A 26560-nucleotide genomic window follows, 5' to 3' on the forward strand; every position below is an offset into this window, starting at 1 on the left:
TGTTTTTAGGATGCATACAATTCAAGATTTATTTAAATACTGAATCACATTGGAACACTAATTATTGGGGTAAACGAGGTAGTCATATGTTTATATTGAACAAATACTTTACAATAATCATGACTTTGTAGTATGTCCATACCCAACAATTCTTATTTTCAATACCACTATTATACCTGGAACCCCCAAGTACCTCCCCTCCGCTCCCCTTGTCTCTTCTAGGTATTGACATTACACATAGTATACTACTTTGCCAAAACCATGTCAATGGATTAGAGATAACTAAATGTAACACATACAGTGCAGTATATTTTTTGTCACTGCCCCACTGTATGCTCTTTCCCAGTGCAATTGTCATGACAAGAATCTAGTGGTCACTATACCTACATACCAGCTGATCCAATCTTAAAAGACACCTTGAACACTCTGATCAGAGAAGTATATAAGTAAAACCAGATATGCATTGGTGCTGAAATTGGCAAACTGGTCCAAAATCCATGCATGTATGACCTCAAACCGATCAGTATTCCAGAAAATTATCTGATCACAAACCATTGGACAGAGAGACAGCAGCCACTTGCCAACCGCACTAAGGATCCACTGTGATCTGTCCACTCAGCTAAAACGCCAACAAGCTGGATCTGTCCAATTTGGCTACTCCAACATGTGGCCAAATTGGAAAGTGAGATGACCAAGTTTAAGAGAAGCGGTCATCAGGTTCCACATTGTGCTCCCATTCATGTGGGAGAGAACATACAATATTGCTCAATTCAAAAGCCAGGCTGTCATCATATTCTGTATCCTGGGAGAAAGCATAGCTAATAGAGAGCGGACTCTATATAATGCTTTCTCCAAGGCTAATGGAGGATCCCATGTTTTAGCTCATTACATAGTGCACAATGTATTATAATGTAAGCAAATAATCCAGTGTAGAACCTGGTGACAGCTTTCAGATTTCTGATATTTTATGTGACCTTGTTTTTTTCACTGCAAGCTACTGGCCACCATTAACAGCCATATTGGTCCTGCAGAGTCCTTTATTAGCCTTACACACATGTGTTCTGGTGGACAGAAAACTATTACAGTATGTCTTGTTCCAATGAGCTCCTACAACATTTACATATATATGTGTGACTGTTCTTACTAGCGCTTGTACACAAAACATACATTTACACTACTCCCCACAGCCGTGAATGGTTTTGTGACTGTACAGACTGTAGTGTTCATTATGCCTGTTACCTGGAGATACAGTCTGTATTGCTCTGCTCTGTATCTACTGATAATGATGCCATCGCGTTAACGGTTTCTGCCTCCTCCGCCTCCCCTCGCTGTGCTTCCAAGAGGGAGTGGCCTAGAGCAATGTCTTTTAAGGAGCTCCAGTGTTTGCCTGTTGGGAGATAAAGAACAATGATTTTCTCCCACAATCCTGCCTATGTCATTAATGCTCTAAGGTACCCATCAATAGTCAATTTCAACCTCTCCTGTTTTCTTTTCACACTTGAATTAGTATTGTATCTGCTCCTTATAACTTTCCTTGAAATGATCCTAAACCATTTAGTTTAATCATGCTATTGTATTAAATTAAAAGGGAACTACAACAACGTAAATAGCAGAACAGGACCCCACAACATTACTTAACCAGGTGGAGACTGACCATAGGGGGAAAAGTGTATATTATATTTAATATAATTCCTCCCCTAACTACACTTCACACTCCAAACATACCTTCAAATTTATTTTTTAATCTTACTCTACTACAACGCCAACACTAATCAAATCTCCTAACTCCTCCTGCAATACCCTCCCCTAACCAGACCTCATAACCATACATCTAATTATATTCCTCCCCTAAAAGAACATATCTCCCAAATTACATATTTCATGTGACCAACCTCTATTCATCAGCCAGGTGTGCACTTAGGGTTCCTGTGTGCTGCAAGTCTGGATGTTTTTTAAAGGTTATAAAGAGTAATAATACAGCACTTTAACTACAGAACAGAGAGGTGGTTCTAAGAAAAAAACAACTTATATTTATAATATGCAATGCTTATCCTCCTATAAATTAATTTATGAACACCGAAGCTCCATGGACTGCACTGTATGCAGAAGGAGGAAGGGATGGCAGGAGCAGAACAGACCTGAGTGTGCAGAGTGCCAGTCGTTCTGTCTCATAAGCCTGTCTGCATGTCTCCCAGTTATGCCAGTCTCGTCATTCTGTCTCCAAGTCATCAGTGTGTCAGTCTGTGCTATTACTCTGTTTCCCAGTCCTGTTATTATGTCTATCTGCGTGTCTTCAAGTCCTGTCAGTATGTCTGTCCTGTCTGCTTGTCTCCCAGTCCTGATAGTGCGTTTGTAGTTCTGTCGTGGGTTTCCCAGTTCTGTAAATAGCACTTGCATAATATACGTTGCTTTTATGGTGCAGAGTGACTGTCATTATGAGTACATTATATTTAGTAACTAATGTTGACTGTGTTTGCAAATGTGTAAGCTTACCTTGAAGGTGGGAGAAGGTAATAGTGATTTGGGCATTTGACTTGGATTGTATTTTACTTTGCTTGGTTTGTTAGTGTACAGTATCATACTTTCCAACATGTCAGTCCTCGGGAGAGGGACAGGAGCCGTGGTCACATCACGATGGGGGAATGGCCGCTCCCCCAGTAGGCTTGCTAACGCTGTAAAGCACTAGACTACCTATTAGATATCTCCCTTCCTCTAAAATTCCCACCCATGGGACAAACATGTCCCTGGACGGGTCAGTGACCTAAAATCAGGACTGTCCCGCTGAAATCAGGGAAGTTGGGAGGTATGCAGTATGTTAGATGCAATTTACAGCGCTCTAAAGGCTCAAACACACAAAGTAACCATAAAACAATAGCATTTTACCTGCAGCCCACATGGTAGACCCAGTAAGAACAACGGTTATTATACAGATGTTTGGTCTATATGGTAAATGTATCTTTCATACTCACCGCAGTGCAGAACATACATGAGACACACTGTGTAGTGGCTTATTTTATAGTATGCAAAAGCCCTTATTATATATCTGCACAGTATTTCTACTTTTGTTCCGTAGTTAGTGAAGCTTTTATGTCCAGTATTCACAGTATGAGGGCCCCGGGCCCTTCCTTCCTCTATACCCCTCTTCTAGTGAAAAAATTACCTTGCAGTTGACTGCTGCTTATGTGCGGCTGATATTACCCTGTTTTCATTATTTTTTTATGGCCACTAATTATAATTAAATGAGTAAAATAAAGTAACCCCTGTAGCTTAAAAATAAAAAATATTGACTATAAATGAACCTAAGTTACTATAAGTTAACAGAAAATGTTTTATTTATAATACAATGTTAGTAGATAACATCTTACACGATGTGAATAAGCAACACTTTGTGACTCATCTACACTTCTTATTTACAGTAAAACAATTTGTCTACAAAAATGTTTAATTATTTACTATATTATTGTTTATTTATATAGCGCCACCATATTACGCAGCTCTGTTGCAAACTTATGTGGCAACTTTCTGGTTTTGTTTCTTCCCCTGAAATCAAAATCCTGACTTTCCCCTGACTTCATAATTTGTGGTTGTATTTTTCTTTTCCTTTACTTACAGAAAACATATTTTATTAATGTAGTTTTATTGACATTATTATAAGTTTTTGACTATGATATTGAAATACTGGTCCTATTACATTTGACTTAAACTAATTTTTTTCCTCCTGTGTCCCTCCCCTCAGATTATATGTTTTCCCTATATTTTTAACATTGTTTTTGAATTCGTCATGCAGTAAAACAAAATGTTAATGGAAAATAGCACTGTAATATGAAAAACGTAAACGTTGCAGACAAGTTTGTTTCTTTTCTCTATCAACATGCCCTAGACACACCTCAAAACTTCTTCCCTAGAACTCCCTCCGCTAACTACACCCCTTTATTCCTCCACTAAGTACACTTCATATTTCTACCTCTTAGCTCACAACCTCACCACACCTTCTTACTCCTCCGAGCTAACTAGTTTATTACCATCTTATTACTCTTCTAATCCTCTTCCTCCGTCCACACACTACATGAACCTCTCATCATATTTGTAACATCTCTTGTACTCTATGTGTTACTCCTCAGCTAACCATCTTAACGACCATCTATGGTCATTGATCACTCACTCTGTATAGCGATGACTCTCTCGAGAGTGGTCACTGCATTGTCACTGGGCCTCTGCTGTAGGATGTTGTTATCAAAGAATGCAGACTATGGATCAAGAAAGAGTGTTAGAGTGGGGTACAACAAGGGAAAAGCACGGCAGAAACATCCCCCTCCCTCCCACCCCTCCTGATGAGGCTCCCCCCCTCCTGCCCTCACCTCCATGCCCAGAAGAGCTGATACACAAGCCTCAGAGGCATCACAGATGGCAGTTAAGTCGTGTCCTCCTTCTAAAGCCATGACAACTCTTCCTCCAGCTAGAGACATTAACTGCATGGTTAGGTGTCCAAAGCCTGCATGGTACACAAAGGCAGAAAAAGTGGTAAATTATTTAAAGAGTGGCAGGTAAGGCAGTAGAGTAATGCTGGCCATACACGCTTCTATATTACTGATGATATTGGGCACATGGGCCGTTATCACCACCCATTGAGATTCCAAAACTAAAACAATGACCAATAATAAAAAAAAAAGAAATGGCGGATTGGAGGGGCGTGTGGTTTCTGCACCATACTGCACGGGCGCGTTTACGCAGAGCTCCAGCCGGCACAAGTTTCCCCTGCAGTTCTGGATCACATCGGAGGACGTTCCTGCCTGACGTGTCTCTTCCCCGACCCCCATTGCTGGCCAGCTGTTTGGGGCTCCAGAGCTGGTGAGCGACCCTGTGCTGGGAGAGAGCCGCAGCTGTGCACGCAGCCTAGTGGCGAAAATCGAGAAGAAAGGCCTGCATCGGGATTTGTTACAGGCGCTACCGCCGACGCCTCACTTCCAGCGAGAGCAGCCCATTTAGAGTTGGCGCTTTGACAGTCTCCTCCCGGGGGAATAATCAACAGGTGAACTTCCCAACTGCCTGATAGGTCAGACCCTTATGTAGCACTCCACTACCCCACACTGACACCCTTAGCCATTAATAAAATACTTCAAGTGACGTCCCTGTCAAGCCTTGTGATACCAGTTCAGGATTTATTAAACCAGCGGATCAAGCTATAACAGGTAGGTAGATAAAAGATCCTTTATTCAAATTTCTGTATATCTTGATCAAAATATCTGTTCCTCACAGATCTATAATTCATGTGTATGCCGTGAATGGCGCAGGGGGATGATTGCTGCAGATGTGAGAGGGACAGAGGAGAACATGGTACAAGGAGACATGTGAGAGGGAAAGAGAGATTGTATATGTATTTATATATGTACTTATTTAATAATGAACAATAAACTTTGTGGGGTTTTTTGGGCTTTTTATGATTGGTTTCGGCTTATTTTGCTTAGCGGCTGCTTGTTTTTAATGTCTCTGCCAAGGGGCGTGGCATACACAGCTATTTTAAAAACAAGAGGTACAATTTATAGAAATGGGTTCAAAAGGGGTACCCAAGTCTAAAAAGATTGGGAACCACTGCCTTAAAGGGAACTGCCATACTGCTTTCACAACAGACATGGCATATTTTCAACAGAGCAGTGCCCCTAGTGGTCAAATTAATTTATATCTGTGCCCAGCAACAATATCATATTGCTGTTTGTAAAAATGCCTCGCAGGATTTAAAACCGACTACTTTACCCATAATTCCCCAGTCCCAGTGCTCATATGGGAGATTACGGAGTGCTCCGTTAGTACCAGGAATATTAATTATAATGACTCAAAAAGAGGGGTCACCTGACATCATAGCTCAGGATTATAACAAACCAAGGGCAATTTATGTAAATAACAGGAATGGAAGTAGCAGATTACAGAGTATAACCACAAGGCAGCGAGTTATTAAAAAATAAAACAAATGGTAACACAACAGTAAACTAGGCATGACATTGAGCAAACTAGATGAATCAGCTGGTTCATTTGTGCAATCATGTTAAACATTCCCCTGGAGCCTGTGTGATTGATTCTCTGCTTCCCTAGTAGCAGCCCAGGGAGTACTTACATATAAATTACACATTACAAATATAAATTACAAATAAAATACAAGGTAGACGAAGAAACAATCGTAAAGCAAAATAGGAGCGACGTTCATACATTTTGCAGTCACAGAGTAGCCGCCAAGAGGGCTTTGGTGCCCCTCCACTGCATCAAACCCAGCTGAGACCAGTACAAAGTCTGGAGAGAACTCCCGGGCTATGGGCATGACCACCATTCTGAGGGAAAAGAGGGGGGGACGTTAGTAAGAGCAACGATTGGGAGTGGAATAAGAACAACAGGTCAAAACAGCTTTTCTAGAAACCCTTAAATTATGGCAGCTCAGAGTAGACTTTACCATCTCTGACATGTGCTTGTGATGCTGTGCTGTGAGCACTTGATGGATGAAGTGTACAAACAGACAGTATTTCGTGGTCAGCTGAATCTGCACTCACCAGATGGTGAATGAAACGCATGTCAATGTAGTGCAAATCAACCCACCTGTGAGCTTGAGCCCTTTCTGAATTGAAAACAAACAACGTAAGGGGCTCCCATAAACTTCAATGCAGACTAGATGGGATTAAGTGACACCTCTGTTCGCTACTATTGCCATTAGAAGAGATAAGAAAATGGTCTGCTTTGAAATGTGGAACTGTAGGCTCTGTGGAGAACTGGCATTACACAAGATGCAGATACAGAGTTACACTTCAATTTATGGGTAATCCCAAACAATAAAGTGTCTTCATTTTGAGATTATGCTCGTTCATATACCACACCCTTTTATGTTTTTTAACGGGTCTCTTTAGGGCACAATCGGTGGCGAATGTTGGCACTTATTATTCCACAACAGCTGGTGCTCTACTCCTGTCCACTGCCTATTACTATAAACAATAAAGCATTGTTATTCCTGATTACATATTTTAAGGAACGATTATCTGACAAAGTAAGGTAAAGAACAAAGGGATAAGACAAGAAGGATGGGAAGGATGAAGAGGAAAACAAAATAACTGTGTGGTTAGGAAATAATCTAGTGGGAATTTACACTAGATATGTCCATACAAAAGCAGATTCTGCCAAGCTACCTGAGCACTACGTGGCTGTATGTATGCATAGGAAATACCCAGGCTTTCATTACTTAGGATGTACACACAGATACTACGGGACACAATTCATCAGGTTAAATGATGTCCACAGTCAGATGTGGTTATTGCCCAAATGGATTTTCCACTGTCCTGATGTCTAAAATATCTTAATCAGATGTCGATCAGGATTGGTGTTTTCTCGGGGCCAATATGCACTGTGATTGGCAGGAAATTAGGATTAAAATCACCTAATTGGCCCGCAGAATTTCAGTTGGTGTGGGCACCTTAACTGGAGGGAAATAGAAACATGGAGATTTCCAATCATGAAACTGGAAAATACCTAAAAGCAGCCAGGTATTCAGCATCCCCAACAGGGGGTTCCACTCCTCCTGTCCATGCAATGTTCACATTAAATCCCACTCCACAACCAGCACCCACCTGTGAAACAGAGAAACATTGTACAGTTATCTACTGGTTCCATCAACTTACCTTTTGGGAGACACCCCATACCTCCTCCTTAACCCACCTCCTCTGGAGAGCCACTGCCAGGGAAAAAGTTTCCATCATCATAACGGTGGAGCGATACATAAAGAACATTGGGGTCACTGTAGAAGGCTTGTTGGGTTCCATTACCATGGTGTATATCCTATGAGGGGAATAAAGTATGTTATTAGTGATATTAATGGCTTGTCATGTTAATGTCACTCAGGTGCCCAGTGACCTCTTCTCACTTTTCGGTAACTCACCCAGTCCACTATCAGAATGCGACCCACATTCATCTTCTGACGGAGTAATTTGGCTGTGATAGCTACAGAGTTAAAAAAACAGAAACCCCTAAAGGAAGAGGGGAGGGGAAGATGGTCAGTGGCTGGTCAATGTGGAACAGGAGAAAGGTAATGGGCATCCAGATGGAGAAAGGAAGGCATAGCTAGCAAATGAGAATGACAAATAAATATACCCAAATGAATGCAAGACAGAATAGAGCAGATGAGGGGAAAAACAGTAGAAATATAAAGAGATGAAGTGGTTTCAATAAAGGCAGGAGAGAAATACAAGTAATGTAGGAGTCTCTAATTACTGAGGCAGGGCCATCATATCTGGATCCCTCCTCATCACACTCACATGGCAACTGACTCCTCGGCATGATGTCCTGGAGGACGAATAACTGCAAATCCATTCTATAGAAGTTAAAGTTACAAAGAATGAAGGCCAATGGAATGATAGGAATACATAATTTTGATGTTAGCAGGTACATGTTACCAAAAGAAGAATATCTAATATGCCTTAATGTATTACATTGCCCATAGCCACTCACTTTAAGTTCTCCAGATGCCACTTGAACTGCCAACTCAAGGAGGGAGCCTACAGCCGTTCTCACAGCTGCCGGAGAGTAGAGTTCATTCCACACAGTGTCGCTGTCTACCTGTTACCCAAAACACAATGTTTCATATATAACGATGAAAGACAATAAAGAGTATTAGGGGTAAAATTTGGATGTAGGGGTCATTAGCCTTGACAATATCTTTTGTAGAAGGTCTTAAAAGGATTTTGGCAAAGAAGGTACAAAGAAGGTACAAACTAACAGAATTAGTGTCTGCAGGAGATGTGGTGTCTGATGACTTACCCCAATGCCACCACAGGGCAGCACTGAATACATCTTCTGAGAGAGAGGTCCTACAGGTAGAGAGATGATTTTAGGGCAGAATAAACCAAGAACATGTCACCCACCATTAAACAGTTCTACGAACATACAAATGTTAACACCTCTCTTGCTCTCTATAAATTAAAATTATATAAACACATATACACATTATAATATCATTACTAGTACTCTTGTAACTTCTATCTGACTTCAGCATCCTCTATTTGCCCATTATAAGCTATTTGCCCTTCTCTGCATCATGCCCACCCCCACACACTATTGTGCCCTTAGATTCCTTTCATTGTCCCCTTATTGCCCAACATTTAATGGTTCCCTTTAAATTCACCCAGATCCCCAACCCAGGTCAAAGCTTTCTGATGCCCCTGGGATCTCCCAGCCAACAACCAGGCCCTCCGTATTCACCCCCTCACCCAGTAGGTTCTTGCTCTCCAGTTTGTGGCGGCTCTGTGGGCTGGTCCCGTACAACAAGGTGTGATGCTCTGCATGTACCGTCTGAATCTCGTCCAGCGTGGCCTTCCTGCCCCGCACGCGCTGTGACAGGGACATCATGTCACTCTTACTGTATCTCACCCCGATGACCGCCCCTAAGATATCCCTTCATATACTCAGTGACAGCCATATATACATGCCAAACATATCTCATCATTTGCGCACCCTCTACTATTTACATCAGTTCCCTCAGTGACCCATCCCGTTCCGTCCTCTTATATTACTGATAAGTGCTACCCATCCACTCACACGACCCTCCTAACTCCAATGTTCATATACCCCAATAAATTACCTGGCATTTGCTCAGTAGACCAGTCTCCTGCAGACGGGACCAGATACTCTGTATCCTCCCAGCATGCTCTGGGTGGTTATTGGTATCCCCACATGTACACTGATGTTTCAGCATCAGAGTGTCATAGACTAAGCCTGAGAAGAAAGGTAAAAGCATGACGGATAAGAAAAATAGTAAACGTAAAATAGATGGGTGGGTAATTGCCATAAGTCATAAGAAATAGATCTTTAACTTTGTTATAGTTACCAAAACTATGGGAGAAAACTGTCAAATTATTCTATGTGCAATTACAAAAAAAATAGATTCCAGTGTCAGAGGAACTTATTCAGCCTTCTGTGGCTAACAATAGATTATAGTTTTTAAGACAGAACAGGTAATTATTTAGCTTAAGTACATAGCAGTGTGAAATGCCAGCGAACGTTAATCCAGTTATTGTTGGCTGTAATATATGTCTAAACCTCTGTATATAATTTATGCTATAAAATCCCATCATAGTATTAGAAGTTAATAATTATGATAGGGGTGCTAAACGGAAATGTAGTGAAAACTGAAGGAGAAAAATATTCCCAAACAGAAGCACTCATAGGATGTGTGTCTGATGTCTTGTTAACAGGTTAAATTATGTAATGGGAAATTCATTTTATAACAATAATTGTCAATCTATTAAAATAAAATCGTTTACAACCAACATGATCACGCTATAACCTGCTATTGAGATTTATGAATCAAGATGAAGTATAAAAACCAGGAATAAAATCAAACCGGTTCCTGTGTATATCAGACAGACTACAGCACAATGGTTGTGTGGATACTGCTGCTTGCAAAATTGTATCAAAATGACATTACTATATGAAATGTTTAGCAAATGACAATACTAACTACGTAGATATCAGCCGTGTAGGTCAGTTTATCTAAATGTACAGCATATCTATATATCAGTAGTCATTAATACGATACAGCTAGAACATTACCAGCTCCAGCCACTAACATTAACGAGGAGAGATGTGGTACTACTGCGGTCAGCACTATAAAGCAGACTGACACTAGGGAGATGTGGGAGACAGTTGGCAGTACTGCAGATTATTGCCACTGCTCCTTATCAGCTGTCAGTTGGGGATGCCTGTAGTGACGTATGGAGTCACATACAACAGACGTACAGAGATGACCCTAGCTTCTTCTGGGATAACAAATGACGCACATCCTATGGAAGCTTCTATTTGGGAAAATTTTCTCCTTCACCTTATATTGAACCCTCTATTAAAACACTCTGCCCGTCACCTTGTGACTTTATATCGTCTGTGATTTTATTATATATAATTTGCAGTAGGGGTATATTATCCTATATATTACCAAGTCATTCTGACAACAGCTCTAATAATGTGAAAAATAACTTTCTCTAGCATCCGATACGTTTGATTTGTACCTGGGTGCAAGGCGGGAGAAATGTGCCAAATCAGCTTTTTTTTTATTTTGTCTGGTATATAGTGATACAAATGTTCTTACATGTACTTTTACGGTGTATAGTACACATATGCCCTCCACACTTGTGCTTAAGTGTACCTGTTGCTTATACAGTGTACACTTAAGTTTGACTTTGGATTTCAGAACAATTTAGCCTCCAATCCTCCTGAATTTGTCTTTCCCTTCAAAATAACTGATTTGGGAGGCGTCAGCTGATTAACATGCGAAGCGAACTATATATCAATAACTAATCAGACAATGGAGTTTTGTGATTTACTGTCCTCATCTAGCAGTCTTTAGCTTTAGAAGCTGGAAGAGAAGGCTACTAGTCAAATCCTAGGCCATGTATATGTTAAGATATGTTTTCAAACCTGTGGTGCTGAGGACTCTGCGTCGCGGCTCTGAACTGCAGGCAGTGAGAGGAGCAGCAGGAGAGGACTGTGTACGACTTAAAGCCGAATGAGGAAGAGAACCTTGATACAGAGGGAGGGTGTCTGGGAACAGCTGGGGACCAGAGAGAAGTTTGTTATAATATATAATAAGTCAGATTGATTTATATGGAAAAATCTAAATAAGTTTGAAGGAAGAGGTGATGGTGTCTATATAGGCACATAGACATGTACAGCCTTCCACCTCTAAGAAGTAGTTCAAAATACATCAACATTGTGTATTGGAAATATGTTAATATCATTACAATGGTGGAAATGCTTTATACTAACCAACTCAGTCCCAATTTGCCAGACAGCACGTGCTGACAACTTTATTGCATATATCCTTTAGCTTATGCTTGTCCTAGTGTTCCACATTTATTATCCAATCAGATCGTCGGAATGTTTAGAGCATAGCCAATCAGTTAATCGGAAAAAACACAGCAGGAGTGTGCTGATTTTGAGGTAGTGACCTGTCCACTCATGTGATTATGTTAGTAAGGGCAGTGCCAAGATGATAGAGGAAATGAAGGTAAGTAGGCCATGGACTTAAATAGTGGCAGGAGCCAGGTCCCCAACAGTACTGAGTATTTGTGAGGCTCCTGTCACACAGATGGGGTACATTGTGGTCTCACTACACCGCTATATGAAAAAAATGTTCATACATCATCACCATTTATTTATACATTAGAGGTTTAATACAATAAGACATTTACAGACTTATAAAGAAGCATTGAGAGTCCACAGTCTTTTTATGTACAAGTGTGTCTTCTTGTCAGGCAAGCACATTTTAAGATGCTTTGAAAAATGCGCGTGATGGAAACAGTATGAGCATCCAACCTGCTAACACATTAGCCCTATAAAATACTGTTCCTTTTAGTCTCATTTATATGTTAGGGGACATAGGAATCATCTTAATTACATAAGTAGAAGTTTATTGGAAAGGGACAGAAAGGTGTGTTTAACTTTGGGGCATTCCGGGATAACAAATGATAAAATTTATATTTGTATTGAGCATGCATTAAAAAAATGGAAAATGGCAGATTTTTTAAAGCGAAATAATTAAAAACATAAAGAGGTTAAAATGTGTTTAATCACGAGTTAAAGAAGCAAAACAAAGTTGCATAGCTCTGCTGCCTCTAAACAAATCAGAATATGTTTCTATAATAAAATATATATAGTCCGCTGATCGTTACAAATTTTAGTGGTGAAATGATTATATCTTCAGTGTGATACCACTAAAAAATATATATTGCTGTTCTCTACCTGAAGTTGGAGGTTTAAATGACTGAATAGACAAATCTGATCACAAAAGGGTTACATTGGGTAACCTAAATACGAGGTGCCACAATAAAGGATGGATAAATTGATATCCTCCTGATTATTTCTCCTAGATCGCTGTATATGTGAAAAGTCCCTGCCTATTAAAAGCTGAGGAGCGATCTGAAATAGAAGAAGTCTCTGAGTAACAATAAGAGACTATGGCACCAAAGAGAAAGCATAGATAGTCTAAAGCGAGACGCCAGATATCTTTGCTGCAGGCGCCAGAATAAAAATTAATAAAGTAATAACCTCCAAAATGTATCACCTAGATCACAGATATGCGAGAGGTCCCTGGCTATAATAAACTCGGGAGCGATCAAAGAATTAGGTGAGATCAAAAATATATACAGAGAATAATAGAGGAAGCAGAGCAACAAAACGCCAACGCGCGTTTCGTTCAGATGCTTTTTCCTTTTAGGCTTTGAAAAAGCACCATATGCATACACAGGTCACTCCCACTGTTCACTTTCTACGTTCATGCAGATACTTTGCTCAGCAATTTGGTGGATTGAGGTACCTCACAGCAAAGCGTATGGAGGCAAAGGTAAAATCATCACTTCAGTGTCCTGCATAGTATCACTTTTGCACCACCTTAATTAATTACAACTTTTTCCAGAATACAAAAATTAGAAACTCATGTATGTCTTAAATAAGTCAAGAGGGTAGGTAAACCTTAGCTCTGTCCTTATTTCATGTGTTACTACGTGGGACTTGATCCACAGCAGCAGAGGTCATTTATGCCCTCAGTGCAGAATGCTCAGTACATTCTCCTTGAGCATGATCAATTCAACAATCCACCCACTTCCTGCAAGCAGCCAATCCCCTGCTTCCCGGGGTTTTATACGTCTGGCTGTTGCTCACCCAAACTGCCAATGATTGCGCTTCCAGCATTGATCCAACTTTCCTCTGACTCCTAGGGGTATATTTACTAAACTGCGGGTTTGAAAAAGTGAAGCTGTTGCCTATAGCAACCAATCAGATTCTAGCTGTCATTTTGTAGAATTTACTAAATAAATGATAACCAGAATCTAATTGGTCGCTATAGCCAACATCTCCAGAAACCCACAGTTTAGTAAATATACCCCCTAATGTATGGCCTTGCCTTTTCCCGACGAACCTTCCCAGCTCTCTGACCCTGGCTTAATTACAGACTCCTCTTTCCATTGAACCCAGTGGATTTCAGACCATTCTGGATCTTACGCTGCCGATTGCTACGGACTGTTATTCTGCTCACTAATTCCTACACAGCTTCTAGCCCCTGGAATCCAATTTCTACTTTCTAAGCATGAGGGTATCTCAGAATTATCATGCCAGATCTTGCAATATTATATTTAATGTGCATATAAATACAATATTGTATACTCCTGAATGGTGTATAAGATATGATTGCCAAAATGTCTCAGACGACATGTACAAATGAACTTTAAGGGACTGAAAAGCAGCGAACGCCACCCTGAAATGGGAACATCCCGCCTCAGCCCCTCAGGAAGAAGTGATATTTTGTATTTGTCGCCATTTGAATACACTAAGCAATCAGCGTATCTGAATGAATGACCGCAAATGAGCAGAAGGAGGTTATAAAAGGTGAAGTAATGGCATTTGTACTCTCCATTTGTTTCTGGTTTATAAATAACCTTTAATGACCACTACTAATGTTTTCACTTATGTTAATATGGTATATCAGAGTAATATAGAGACATAGGGTAGGCCAGACAGCATACGGTATAAAGAGAAGTATATAGCATCGTTACCAACATATGAATACATTTTCTGTACAAGCATAAGGAACACATTGTTTTGTATTTTTAATATCCCTTCTGGATGACTATGCACCCATGCATTATACAGAAAGATAATGATAGAGACTTACAGACAAAATGCAAGTGGATGTATAACCTGCACACAGCAGAGGCAGCCACTTTGTATGCTGAACCAATATTCAGCCTATCCATTCACTAGTAATATCCTATCACTGAGGCACGAGGTAAACAACATGGCTGTCTCCATTGCATGTAGGCGACAGTTGTCAATTATGTATCACAAAGCAGCATTTTGTTGTATCACAGAGAAGGATGCTATGGTACGTACCAACATTTATAAAAACACATGGTATGTTATGTCAGCATAACCTTCATGAATCTAATACAGCCGCACACATTATGGAACCCTATAGCTTTTAATTATAATGATGATGTACATTTGCATGTGCTTTATAATAAACACTTGTTTCATTGATAAAAAAAAAGCTACCACTGACTGTTCACCTCTAATATGTCACTTTTCCTTTACTTCTCAGAACCTGCAGCACCCCCCATGGCATTTCAGAGCAGGTCAAGAGGGAGGAAGGGGGTGTTAGTACAGTCTGACTCACAGGAAGGAGGGGGGTGAGTCATTAATGAATGACTCATACTCTGCTCTCCTCATCAATGAACTGTGCTCTTACATCAAAACACAGAGGGTACGTACTGCAAACATCTCTTCCTCCAATCTTTCTTCCCAAGCACCCTCTCTTCTCCAGCAGATCACTTCTTCTGCCCTGCAACCGCAGAATATTCATCCTTCTGCTCTGCAACCGCAGAATATTCATCCTTCTGCCCTGCAACCGCAGAACATTTCTCCTTCTGCCCTGCAACCGCAGAACATTTCTCCTTCTGCCCTGCAACCGCAGAACATTACTCCTCCTGCCCTGCAACCGCAGAACATTACTCCTCCTGCCCTGCAACCGCAGAACATTCCTCCTCTTGCCCTGCAACCGCAGAACATTCCTCCTCTTGCCCTGCAACCACAGAACATTACTCCTACTGCCCTGCAACCGCAGAACATTACTCCTACTGCCCTGCAACCGCAGAACATTCCTCCTCTTGCCCTGCAACCGCAGAACATTCCGCCTTCTGCCATGCAACCGCAGAACATTCCATCGAACACTATTATTTCCTTTTGCAATCTATCACCTTTGTGGTCGCTATCATCATTTATTTATATAGCGCCACTAATTCCGCAGCGCTGTACAGATATCTCATTCACATCAGTCCCTGCCCCATTGGAGCTTACAGTCTAAATTTCCTAACATACACACACAGACAGACAGACATAGAGAGAGACTAGGGTCAATTTCTTTGTAGCCAATTAACCTACTAGTATATTTTTGGAGTGTGGGAGGAAACCGGAGCACCCAGAGGAAACCCACGCAAACACAGGGAGAACATACAAACTCCACACAGATAAGGCCATGGTCGGGAATTGAACTAATGACCTCAGTGCTGTGAGGCAGAAGTGCTAACCAGTTAGCCACCGTGCTGCCTATATCTGTTTATTTACCTTATAATAAAACACACCTGAGGATATTTATATGAAATATGTTTTACCAATTTGTGGCAGCATGTCATCCATTTCCAAAAGGCTGGTTATCTCAATTAATGCAAAAAAACAAAAAAAATATCTCTACTCTGCTGTGCTGTTAAAGTTTAGGTTCTCGGACTGGCTACATGTTGGCATAGTCCCTCCTAACCTGGCTACACAAGGACACGTGGGAGTTGATCAGACTGAAATACTGTGTACTGCTGTTAGTATTCTAAAGCTCTGATTTGGTACAGACAGTTCTTTTCCCATCCATTTATCTCGCGCTTTTTGGATGTGCCGTCAGTTTTGATAAATGAAAAGGTATTCGGAGCCTAGTCAAATGCACCTACAACACTTCAAAAGAGCTGTCCTGCATTCTGCAACCTCAGTCTTGCCTTCCGTTTCTCTGACAACGCTTCCGCTGACCAGAAGTCAACAACATGCTACTCTCCCTCATTTGTTCTTTTCTCTTATAGGACATTATTCACAAAGTGGAAAATTCACCTTCATTCCTTCCCTCTTTTTCCTCTTTCAGGGTTACCTGCTTTCCCATGAAATCATGTAAAACATTCTCCGCACTTTATCCATATTTTTACCTAGATACATTGCCTTATAGCCATTTGGGACTTTATAATAACAGTGGCACAGTAGTTAGCAGTGCTACTTAACAGTACTGGGGTCATGAGTTTGTTTCCAACCTGTTACCTATCTGTATACTGTCCCAGTGTTTGTGTGGGTGTATATGTTTCTTTACATGATTTTCCAATCAAAACAAGAATATTTCCATTTTTGGGGATGCCTTGTCAAAAATGTGTGGCCTGGTTAATGTACCTGTTGCCATCTCACAGTGGAGACAACCTATTGGTAGGCTCAATTGTCATGAGAATTGGACTACCACATATAATGGCTCCCTGCACTTGGTATAGACAATATGGGCCTGAGTCATTAAGGAGGGCAATAAGTTAAATACTAGCTACTTTGTCATGTAGGACACAAATACTTGATAGCTTTATTTTTACACTGAAATTTAAAGATGATCTAGGGGCAGCACAGTGGCCTAGTGGTTAGCACGTCTGCCTCACAGCACTGGGGTCATGAGTTCAATTCCCAACCATGGCCTTATCTGTGTGGAGTTTGTATGTTCTCCCTGTGTTTGCGTGGGTTTCCTCCGGGTGCTCCGGTTTCCTCCCACACTCCAAAAACATACTGGTAGGTTAATTGGCTGCAATCAAAAATTGACCCTAGTCTCTCCCTCTCTGTCTGTCTTTCTGTCTGTCTGTGTGTGAGTGTGTGTCTATAGTAGGGAATTTAGACTGTAAGCTCCAATGGGGCAGGGACTGATGTGAATGAGTTCTCTGTACAGCGCTGCGGAATTAGTGGCGCTATATAAATAAATGATGATGATGATGATGATGACATGTCCTACCCTAACTATAAATCTGTCCTCACATTTTAAATTTACCTCCCCCTCCAATGCAACATGGTTTTGCCCAGGTACAAAGTAACTCCTTTTTTATGCTAAAAGAAGAAGTCAATCAAGCTAGCTAGTTTGTCCAACCTTACTTCTCAATAAAGTATAGTTTTCCTATTTTGAATTGCTGCATTCTCCATGAATAGTCCCCACCTTTTTGAATGCATGCTCTGAACCATTGCTCTGTCCCTCTTCACTATCATCCTCTTCATCCTCTCCTCCTTCTTCCTCTTCTTGTGTTCCCTCACTCTCTGTTCCACCATCCAGAGTGAAGATAGCACGACACCGATCCCCCCCATCCTGCTCTGTCAGTTCCTCTTCCGTTTCCTCTGGGTGGGTAGGTGGCTGGCGTATTCCTTCCACAGTCTGTTGGAAAGAAAAAGTTTGTATCAGGGATAGACGCAAGTGGAAATGACATTAAAGGCACGCTCCTATACAACCCCAAATACCTTGCTGAGCTGTTGTTGGTCAAGATAGTGCTGGTGCTGAAGGACCAGTTGCTGGAGGGCCTGTGGGCTTTGTGGGAGAGGGGAGGACTGTGTGCGGCTTAGAGGACGATGTCGGGGGCCCTTTGTGACCAAGCGTAGTGAACTGGACACACGCTCTCCCCCCACCAGGGGGGACTGACCGTGCAGCGGGACTGAGACATGAATAGAAGGTATGTTGAAAAGAGACATTGTGCCGAGTGAAATCAACAAAGTAAAGAAGACAGTGAACAAAGAAATATATGAAAAGCAGTGAATGAAAAAGACTTATGAAAAAAAATAAACTGAAAACATTTTAAGGGAAAAAGAAAATAATGATCCATTAATAGGAGGAGAATGAAAATGAGGCAATAGAAAATAAAAGGTGACAAATTATAAATATTAGGAGTAAATTCAAATGCTGAAGATATTTCTGGGAGGAATATCAACCTGTTATAAGGGCACTCTGCTGCCTAGCTTGCTCCAATAAAAGTACATGCTGTAGGAGGGAAGGAGCCCCCAGGCTTATCTCCCCTCCATCCAGGGTTGGAAGTGGCGTAGTGCTGATGAAAGGACCACCAGGCCGTAGGCTTTGGCGCTCTGTCCCCTCCTGGGAGGTGAACTGGCCCTGAAGAGAGATTCTATAGTTAATACAACCATGTCATCCACCATTACCATTTTCTTCTCTCAACATCCTTTAAGATGTATCATGATCATATAACAAGCACCTATGGAACAGGTACTCACAGTGAGGTTGCTGGCACTTCCCTGCAGGCATATATTGGGTAATGACGGAGACGTATATAGCCCTAAAGGCCCTCCCGTTCCATCCAAGGTGAGAATTCTCTGCTGAGGAAGCAAGTGCAGGTAAGCATGGAGCAGAGCACTATTACTGACCAATCATTAGACACTAATACCAGGCACTTCATGATCTTCTCCAAAAAAATGTCACAAAACTTTTCCCAAAATTCCCAACTGTATTCCGCCTTGCAACCTATTCAATTATTTCCCATCATTATAGAGTTATGAGCCTTTGTTTCTCCTGGAAATCTCTCACTTACCTCACTAACAATATTCGGCACACTCCCCGTCAGCCCGTTTTCACAGATGGCACTATTTGAGCTGTTTGGGGAGCTGGGTCCTGATCCTGGGGCACTATTACATACAGAGGAAACTGCAAGGGGAATTACAATACATCAATGATGAAAGTTTTGTAGGTAAAACATGATACGTAATGAGGCAAAGGGAAACATAATGAAGTACTCAGAAAGTGGGAAGAAGCCATTAGAATTGGGAAGGAGGATGGATGCATACCCTGAATCTCAATAGCTCTCTTCTTGAATGCACTGATGACTGTTCCATCCTTCCTGCGGAGAAGAGGACTACTGCGTCTTTCTGCCACCTTCTGCTTTAACCGAGAGCGAACCTTTAAGTTTGGTTCAGAGGCTGAAAGGGGAGACAGGCAAGGAAGGAGAAATATAGGCTTATGTTTTTTCTTTTATTGTATCCTTTTTTTTTTCCTCTTGGTCTCTAATAATGCTAATAATGGTTATCCTAGCTAAATGTAAAATGTCATTTTATGTTAGGAAGCAGTGCAAATTGAAATAACTAACATCGTATAAGCATATCAGTGATTAATTGATGGATTTACTGTAGAACACTGTAATAATTGTTTCAAATAAAGTCTTTTAGAACTTTTCCTCTCGGTGTCTGTGATTGGCACTTATGTACAATTGTGTGCAGGGGAAGTGAGATTGCGTGGGAGCTGATTCTGACAGGCTGACACACTTGGAAGAGAAAGAGAGCAGAATGTACCATTCAGTGTATAGTAGAACAGAACAATATTGTTAAAGATTACCATCCACTGCTATTATTTCATTAATGAAACATGCAAAGACTTTCTACTAGTAATCTACAGAACAAGTTCACTATAGAAAAAAAAAAGTGTTTTAGATGAAGGAAGCAGCTTTTGAACATATATCCTTCATCCTTGCACATAAAGATGAGCATATTAACTCTCACAATCACAACATAATATAAAGCTGTTGTTTTTTTTAATATGTAAAAATATTTAAAAACATATTTTATGACCATGGCATCAGTGTTTCACTATTTCTAAGTGACGCGGATTGAGATATAATGATGTCACTCCCTTTGAACATTGTGTCGCAATAATCTTGAGTATTTTATTGCTTGAACATGTTTTGAATGTCTTATACATTATGTGCCTGATCGACACAACTTTGATGTTTGTATACTTTGTACTTTATTTGAAAATCAAGAAAACAGACGTTTTAAAAATAAACATACTTTATATGTGAACATTGTTTAAAATAGAACTTTGAAAATATAAAAGAGCAAAGCTTAAGTTCCAACATCAAATCACTCCCCTCCTTAATTACCAGTCTTGCGGAGGGGGAAATCATCTCGCCCATCGCAAGTTCCCAGGAGAGGCAGCTTGTAAGAGGGGGGAGTAGCTGGTGACCCGACCTGAGGAGGGGAGCTGTGGTCCAGTGAGGTATGGTGGGTGCCCCTGGAAAGAAAGACGTATATGTTGACATTATCATAAAGGTGGTGAGAGGACGAGATGGGAGACTGAGAGGAAGAAGTCACAGGTGAAGCATAAGAGAGGAACGTAAGGGGGCACAGAGGTCGATGTTAGAGTGGAAGGAATACACAGATAGAAAGCAAAAAGCAGGTTTATAGAGAAGTGAAGGGAAAGTGCTGAGAAGGAGCAATAAGGTTTGTGGAATTAGCATGAAAAAGAAAACTGGAAAAGACGGAATAAGAAAGAAAAAAAGAAAAAAAAGATATAAGAAAAGAAGGTGTATGGGCAATAACACCGGAATAAGGAAAGTACAAGACAGCAGTAACCAACTCACCAACATTTGGGGTGCTGTAGGATGGAATGGTTTGCACTCCCTGGCATCTCCTTGGATTTGCTGAGCAGAAATTCCTGAAGCTTCAGCTTCACCTCTGTGCTGGCTATGGCACCTTGGAAGGACACAAAGAACAAAAGGAACACAACAGGTTAAAGAACACCATAGCACAAACATCAAACCTGTAACCCCCGTTCTGAAACAGTCCCCCACTTCACCTCTGTCTCTCCACTCTCCCTTACTCTCTTTGCTCTTCTCTTTGTTCCTCAGTATCAGGAGTTGCTGCTCCAGCCTCTGTTTCTCTGCCTCCTCCTGTCTCTGCCTCTCTCGCTTTCTTTGTTGCTCCAGCTCCTGCTGCCTCTTGGCTGCCAAGATCTCTTGTTGCTGCTGCATGTGGAAGACAGACAGGGTAAGGGTAGAGAACACAGACACTGGAGGATGTAAGAACAGATGTGAAGAAGACAGACAGGGTAAGGGTAGTGCACACAGACACTGGAGGATGTAAGAACAGATGTGAAGAAGACAGACAGGGTAAGGGTAGAGCACACAGACACTGGAGGATGTAAGAACAGATGTGAAGAAGACAGACAGGGTAAGGGTAGTGCACACAGACACTGGAGGATGTAAGAACAGATGTGAAGAAGACCACAACCGAAAGACAGTCAATGGATTGCACTGTGTCTGGATCTGGGTATGAATAAAGAATTATCACTAGGTGTGGGAGAAAAGCACTGGGAAATGGTTGAGGGAATGAGCCCTTGATCGATAGATGAGAGTGGAAACCTCTTGGAGTAAGCAGAGAAGATATAACTCGCAGATCGCAGGGATTAAACATTGACATAGTGCAGAGGGTATAAATTAGGGATATACCAAATTGTGTAAAAAAGATGTTCCTGGATCAGGGTATAGAGCAAGTGCTGGATAACAGGTGTAGACTTGATTTACAGGCATTAAGTCCATGGGATTACTGTATAAAAGTGGAGGATTCGGAAAATGTGCTTAAACATGTCTATGTACCAACAATTTTACACCACATTCCATTAACAAGTATTTATGTAGGATGTAAAGTTTTTTATCCCTTAAACAAGCAATGTTTCTTGTGTTTTTTTTTTAAGAAAATACATACATATACATTATATATTTTAGTTCTCTATTTTCTATGAAAACGTTCTACTTTTGTGACGTGGAGTTCTGATTTAGTCAGAGAAAAATACATTAAACAAACACAATTATGTGCATTGTTGAAGTGATGTTTTTATTGTGGAATTGACTAAACCACACCCACTTTTTACACAGGAGGAGAAAGTGGAAGGAAAAACGGTAAACAATACGGAGTGCAAACTGGGACAATACAAAAGGCAATTTCAAGCTAAATTTCCATTCTTCCTCTTTTATAGAATGTTCCCCAATGAGCGCGATACACCAAGGCACTGCAACAAGGGAAGCGTGTTGGTTGGGAACTTATCAGGGGGAAGGGGGGGGGAGTTGGTAACTGCTGCGGGGACTGAGGAAAAGAAGATCCCTGTAATGGCTGTTGAGGCAAAGGAGAGGGCTTCCCAATGGTCATCAGGGCATAACGGACAAGATATATGTGGTGTAAGGGTTGTAGATCAATCTACTACAATGTACTTTAGAAGAGGAATATAAGTAGTCACAGATTGGTAGATAGGAGCAGTCTTCATGGTGTAAAGGGTATGGGGAAATAACTAAACCATGGTTTTGTTCTAACTGATTAAAATGTCTATTACAGTGATAAATAGATAACAAGATTTCAGGGTATGAAACAACTGTCCTTTTCAGTTGCAGAGATAATAAAAAGGACAAGTGGCAGGGTTTACAGGGAAATAGGGTAGGACATTCTCTCTGGCAAAGAGAACAGTATATATTATAACAGAACGCTGACAGGTGGGAATACGGTATGTCTCTAGTTTATAGAGAATTAGGATCAGTCTTATGTAATTAAGAATAAAGTGCTGGTCAGGAGACAGATAAAGTCATGGAGGCGACATGGGAGGAGTAAACTCTATGGTACTGAGAATTTAAGTATATTGCAGAGGATCAGCATTATTCTAGCATGGAGGATGGCCAGAACTGTGGGAGAAGGGTTACCAGATTGTCTCTCTGAAGGCTGGGATTGGGGAAGGAAGAGTTGGTATGGTGGGGGAAAGGGGGGTGGTAATGACAGTGTCTGCAGTGGAGGGTGGGCAGAATCATCTATATAGTAAAATGAGGTGCAGGAGTAGTCTCTATGGTGGTGGGGAACCATGCAGTGTAAACTGTCCAGGGGGCAGGGAAGCAAAGGAGTGGAAGAAAGAACAATGGGAAAAGCCTATGGCATGCACTTGTAATTTCAGTAAAACAGACGGGCTATCATTGGAGAGAGGTGGGAGGCATCAATGATTATGGCTCTCAGAAATCAGCAAGACTAGTATTGTAAATACTGGAGAGGTATTGCTAGTGAAGATGGCGTGTAGAACAGTATTTCCTACCTTAAGGTGTTTCTGGATTTGGACCTCATGCTGTCTTGTCAGGTTTTCATGTTGCTTCTGGAATTCAGCAAAAAGAAGCTGCTTCTGGAGCTGCTGCTGCTGTTTTAGGAGAAGAAGCTGCTGCTGCAGCTGCTGCTCTCGATTAACAGGGTCCATCGGCACTCCAGGACCACTAGCTGCCCGTGGCTCTTGCCTCAACTCCCCGGGACTTGGGGGGAGGCTGCTGGGAGAGGGCACCGCTGCAGAGAGGAGCGGGGTTACCTCCACTGTTTGGAAGAGATAAAAGGCAGATGGTTAGAGAAAGGGACAGTGGGGAACATGACCTAATGATCGTCAAATACTTAATAAGCTTTAATTTATTGCTGTCCAATGAAATGTCAATGTAATTAACTCAACACTAGTAATGACAATAAAAGTAAACACTCCCTAGTAGTACATCAGGAAGATAGATGGAGACTGAGGAGCTGCATCAATACAGAGTGCACCTTCCCATACACAAAGAGATTTGATGGTGGGGAAATTAAAGGGATGGATGGTTGTAGTAAAAGCCACTATCGGATATGATGCAGATGGGGCTCTATCTAGCAGGTCCACCTACTATACTTTCTCCCCTTTTACATTTTATCATAAACTGCTGTGTTATAGCTAATTCTGGCCTGTGATGTCCTATGCAATTATTAAAAGGTGCAGTACTTTCTAGAACGGGCAACAACTGCAGGCTAAGTTCTGGTCCTCCACTCATTATGGGTCATTGGCTGGCAAAGAATCCTGAAAACTCAATAGTAGAAACCAACTAATTGTAATTGAATGTAACAGTCCAGTTTGTAGATCTGCGGTGAACAGAGAGCAATCCTGACAGGTCTCCAAATGCTTAGAAAGGTCATTGTTATTTATACTGTCCAAATGCAAAATACTACTTTGTTCTGTAGCACAAATCCTGTCATTGTGTCCACTTGCATGTAAGTATCACCTGCTGCCCATCATTAACATAAAGACATAGCTCAGGCTTCCGTGAAGTCATAGACTATACTTGAAAGTGTTTCTGTCACCTACTTTTATCGGATTGAACCAATATTCATGCAAGCACACAGTGGAGGCAGCCATTTTGTGAACTAAGCCCATATAGGAACACAGTGGAGCCATTTTGTGGGCTCAGTCAATATTCAATAGGGTCCAAACTATCAATTCACTAGGAGCCAGTGACATCTCGGAGGCATCAGTAATGTCACTAGTTCCTAGTAAATTAATAGGCTGCATTACCATGAACATTGGCTCAACCCACAAAATGGCTGTCACCACCATGCCTAGTTGACATGAGCACTAAGATAGATAAAAACATAGAAAAACATACCGTAAATAAAATGAGGGGAGAAAAAAAAAAAATCAGAAATGGGCAATAGCAAGCTTAGAGGACATATAAAATGTGAAGAGGGAATAAAGATTTTGTGTAAGAGACATGGGATGAGGATAAGCAGAGAAAGTGGAAGTGAGAGAGGAAGGGGGAGATACAAGGAAGGCAGAGAGCCTGTAGGGTGCGTGCTAATCACCTTTTACCACTTTCATTGTGATCACTCTGAAAAACAGAGCTAAATATAGACTGAAAAACAGCTGCATGGAGAGTGTGAGAAATATTGACTGTGGAAAAGAATGGGGGGAGTGAAGACAGGTATTGAGGTATTGTAAATGTTAGTGAGCAGAGTGTGTGTTTGTAAAGGTATAAAGATGATACACCTGCATCCTGTACAATATCTGTATATGCAAGCACACGTGTGCAAGCCTGAGACACAACATATCATTTGAATAATGGGTTAAAATAAAATATGACAAGCTCGCTTGCATACCAGATCGCAAACTATAAGTTGCTGCTTGCTACGGAGCACTGAAGCTGGTCTCCGAACAGAAGCAATCATTAAAATAAATGTTATGTTCTTTGCATTCAATTATTGAGTACTGCTGTACATTTATTAAATGTAAACATGTAACTACTTTACCCATTTTTTTTCATTAATTGAGCAATAGCCACTTTCACCTACACACAAACAGATAAAGGTACAGACACACACATTATTATATTTATTCATACACACACATTATATATATTATATATATATATATATATATATATATATATATATATATATATATATATATATATATACACACACACACATACATGCATACATATACACATACACGTGTACACACACACACACACACACACACCAGAGGAGGGGGTTAGTGGGAGCAGTGTCCGTGCAGCATTCCTTCTGTCTGCAGACTTCAGTAGAGCTAAAAATACACAGATGGAATTATATATAGATTGTGTGATGTGTGACAATCTCTAACACACATGTGTACCATTTTGCATATACGAATTGAATTTATAGGCATTTTAGATATGCACATAAATACATTACACACCCATACTCATAAAGAGAGAAAGATGAAAACGTACAAAAATGCATATACATATCTGCACTGAAGTCTGAGGGGGTGAGAGATACGCATCCTGATGTCTGTGTATTAGGTGGAGAGATATGCTCCTGATGTCTGTGTATTAGGTGGAGAGATATGCTCCTGATGTCCGTGTATTAGGTGGAGAGATATGCTCCTGATGTCTGTGTATTAGGTGGAGAGATATGCTCCTGATGTCTGTGTATTAGGTGGAGAGATATGCTCCTGATGTCTGTGTATTAGGTGGAGAGATATGCTCCTGATGTCCGTGTATTAGGTGGAGAGATATGCTCCTGATGTCCGTGTATTAGGTGGAGAGATATGCTCCTGATGTCCGTGTATTAGGTGGAGAGATATGCTCCTGATGTCCGTGTATTAGGTGGAGAGATATGCTCCTGATGTCTGTGTATTTGGTGGAGAGATATGCTCCTGATGTCTGTGTATTTAGAGGTGAGAGGTATGCCGTTGTCTGTGTATTAGGAGGAGAGATATGGACCATTTTCTGTGTATTATTAGAGGAGTTATGTGCCTTGTATTAGGAGATAAGTAGTATGTACCCTGTTGCCCTATTAGCAGATGAGAGGTATGCTGTATTAGTAGATGACGGGTTTGGACACTGATATCTGTGTATTAGGAGTTGAGAAG

The 26560-nt window shown here is 41.0% G+C and overlaps 1 protein-coding gene across 8 annotated transcripts in view; it reads right to left on the reverse strand.

Annotated features, from left to right (window-relative positions):
* HDAC5 (histone deacetylase 5) overlaps positions 1–26560 on the reverse strand; it is a 65380-nt gene that overhangs the window by 5587 nt on the left and 33233 nt on the right. For 5 of the 8 annotated variants that reach the window (XM_075177253.1, XM_075177254.1, XM_075177252.1 and 2 more), the window contains 23 exons: positions 23462–23727; positions 21191–21359; positions 20976–21087; positions 20496–20626; positions 19408–19539; positions 19155–19267; positions 18841–18942; positions 18544–18721; positions 18079–18269; positions 17783–17995; positions 11440–11572; positions 9608–9741; positions 9237–9357; positions 8788–8837; positions 8479–8586; positions 8286–8341; positions 7910–7997; positions 7690–7809; positions 7504–7601; positions 6202–6320; positions 4359–4492; positions 4163–4247; positions 1240–1387 (listed from right to left, as the gene is read on the reverse strand). In XM_075177253.1, coding sequence (XP_075033354.1) covers positions 1240–1387; positions 4163–4247; positions 4359–4492; positions 6202–6320; positions 7504–7601; positions 7690–7809; positions 7910–7997; positions 8286–8341; positions 8479–8586; positions 8788–8837; positions 9237–9357; positions 9608–9741; positions 11440–11572; positions 17783–17995; positions 18079–18269; positions 18544–18721; positions 18841–18942; positions 19155–19267; positions 19408–19539; positions 20496–20626; positions 20976–21087; positions 21191–21359; positions 23462–23727 — 3001 coding nt within the window. Of the gene's footprint in view, positions 1–1239; positions 1388–4162; positions 4248–4358; positions 4493–6201; positions 6321–7503; positions 7602–7652; positions 7810–7909; positions 7998–8285; positions 8342–8478; positions 8587–8787; positions 8838–9236; positions 9358–9607; positions 9742–11439; positions 11573–17782; positions 17996–18078; positions 18270–18543; positions 18722–18840; positions 18943–19154; positions 19268–19407; positions 19540–20495; positions 20627–20975; positions 21088–21190; positions 21360–23461; positions 23728–26560 lie in introns of those variants that run through there. The other 3 variants (XM_075177251.1, XM_075177250.1, XM_075177256.1) reach the window with 3 other exon arrangements.

The sequence above is a fragment of the Mixophyes fleayi genome, chromosome 6, assembly GCF_038048845.1.
Source record: "Mixophyes fleayi isolate aMixFle1 chromosome 6, aMixFle1.hap1, whole genome shotgun sequence".
Lineage (NCBI taxonomy): Eukaryota > Metazoa > Chordata > Amphibia > Anura > Limnodynastidae > Mixophyes > Mixophyes fleayi.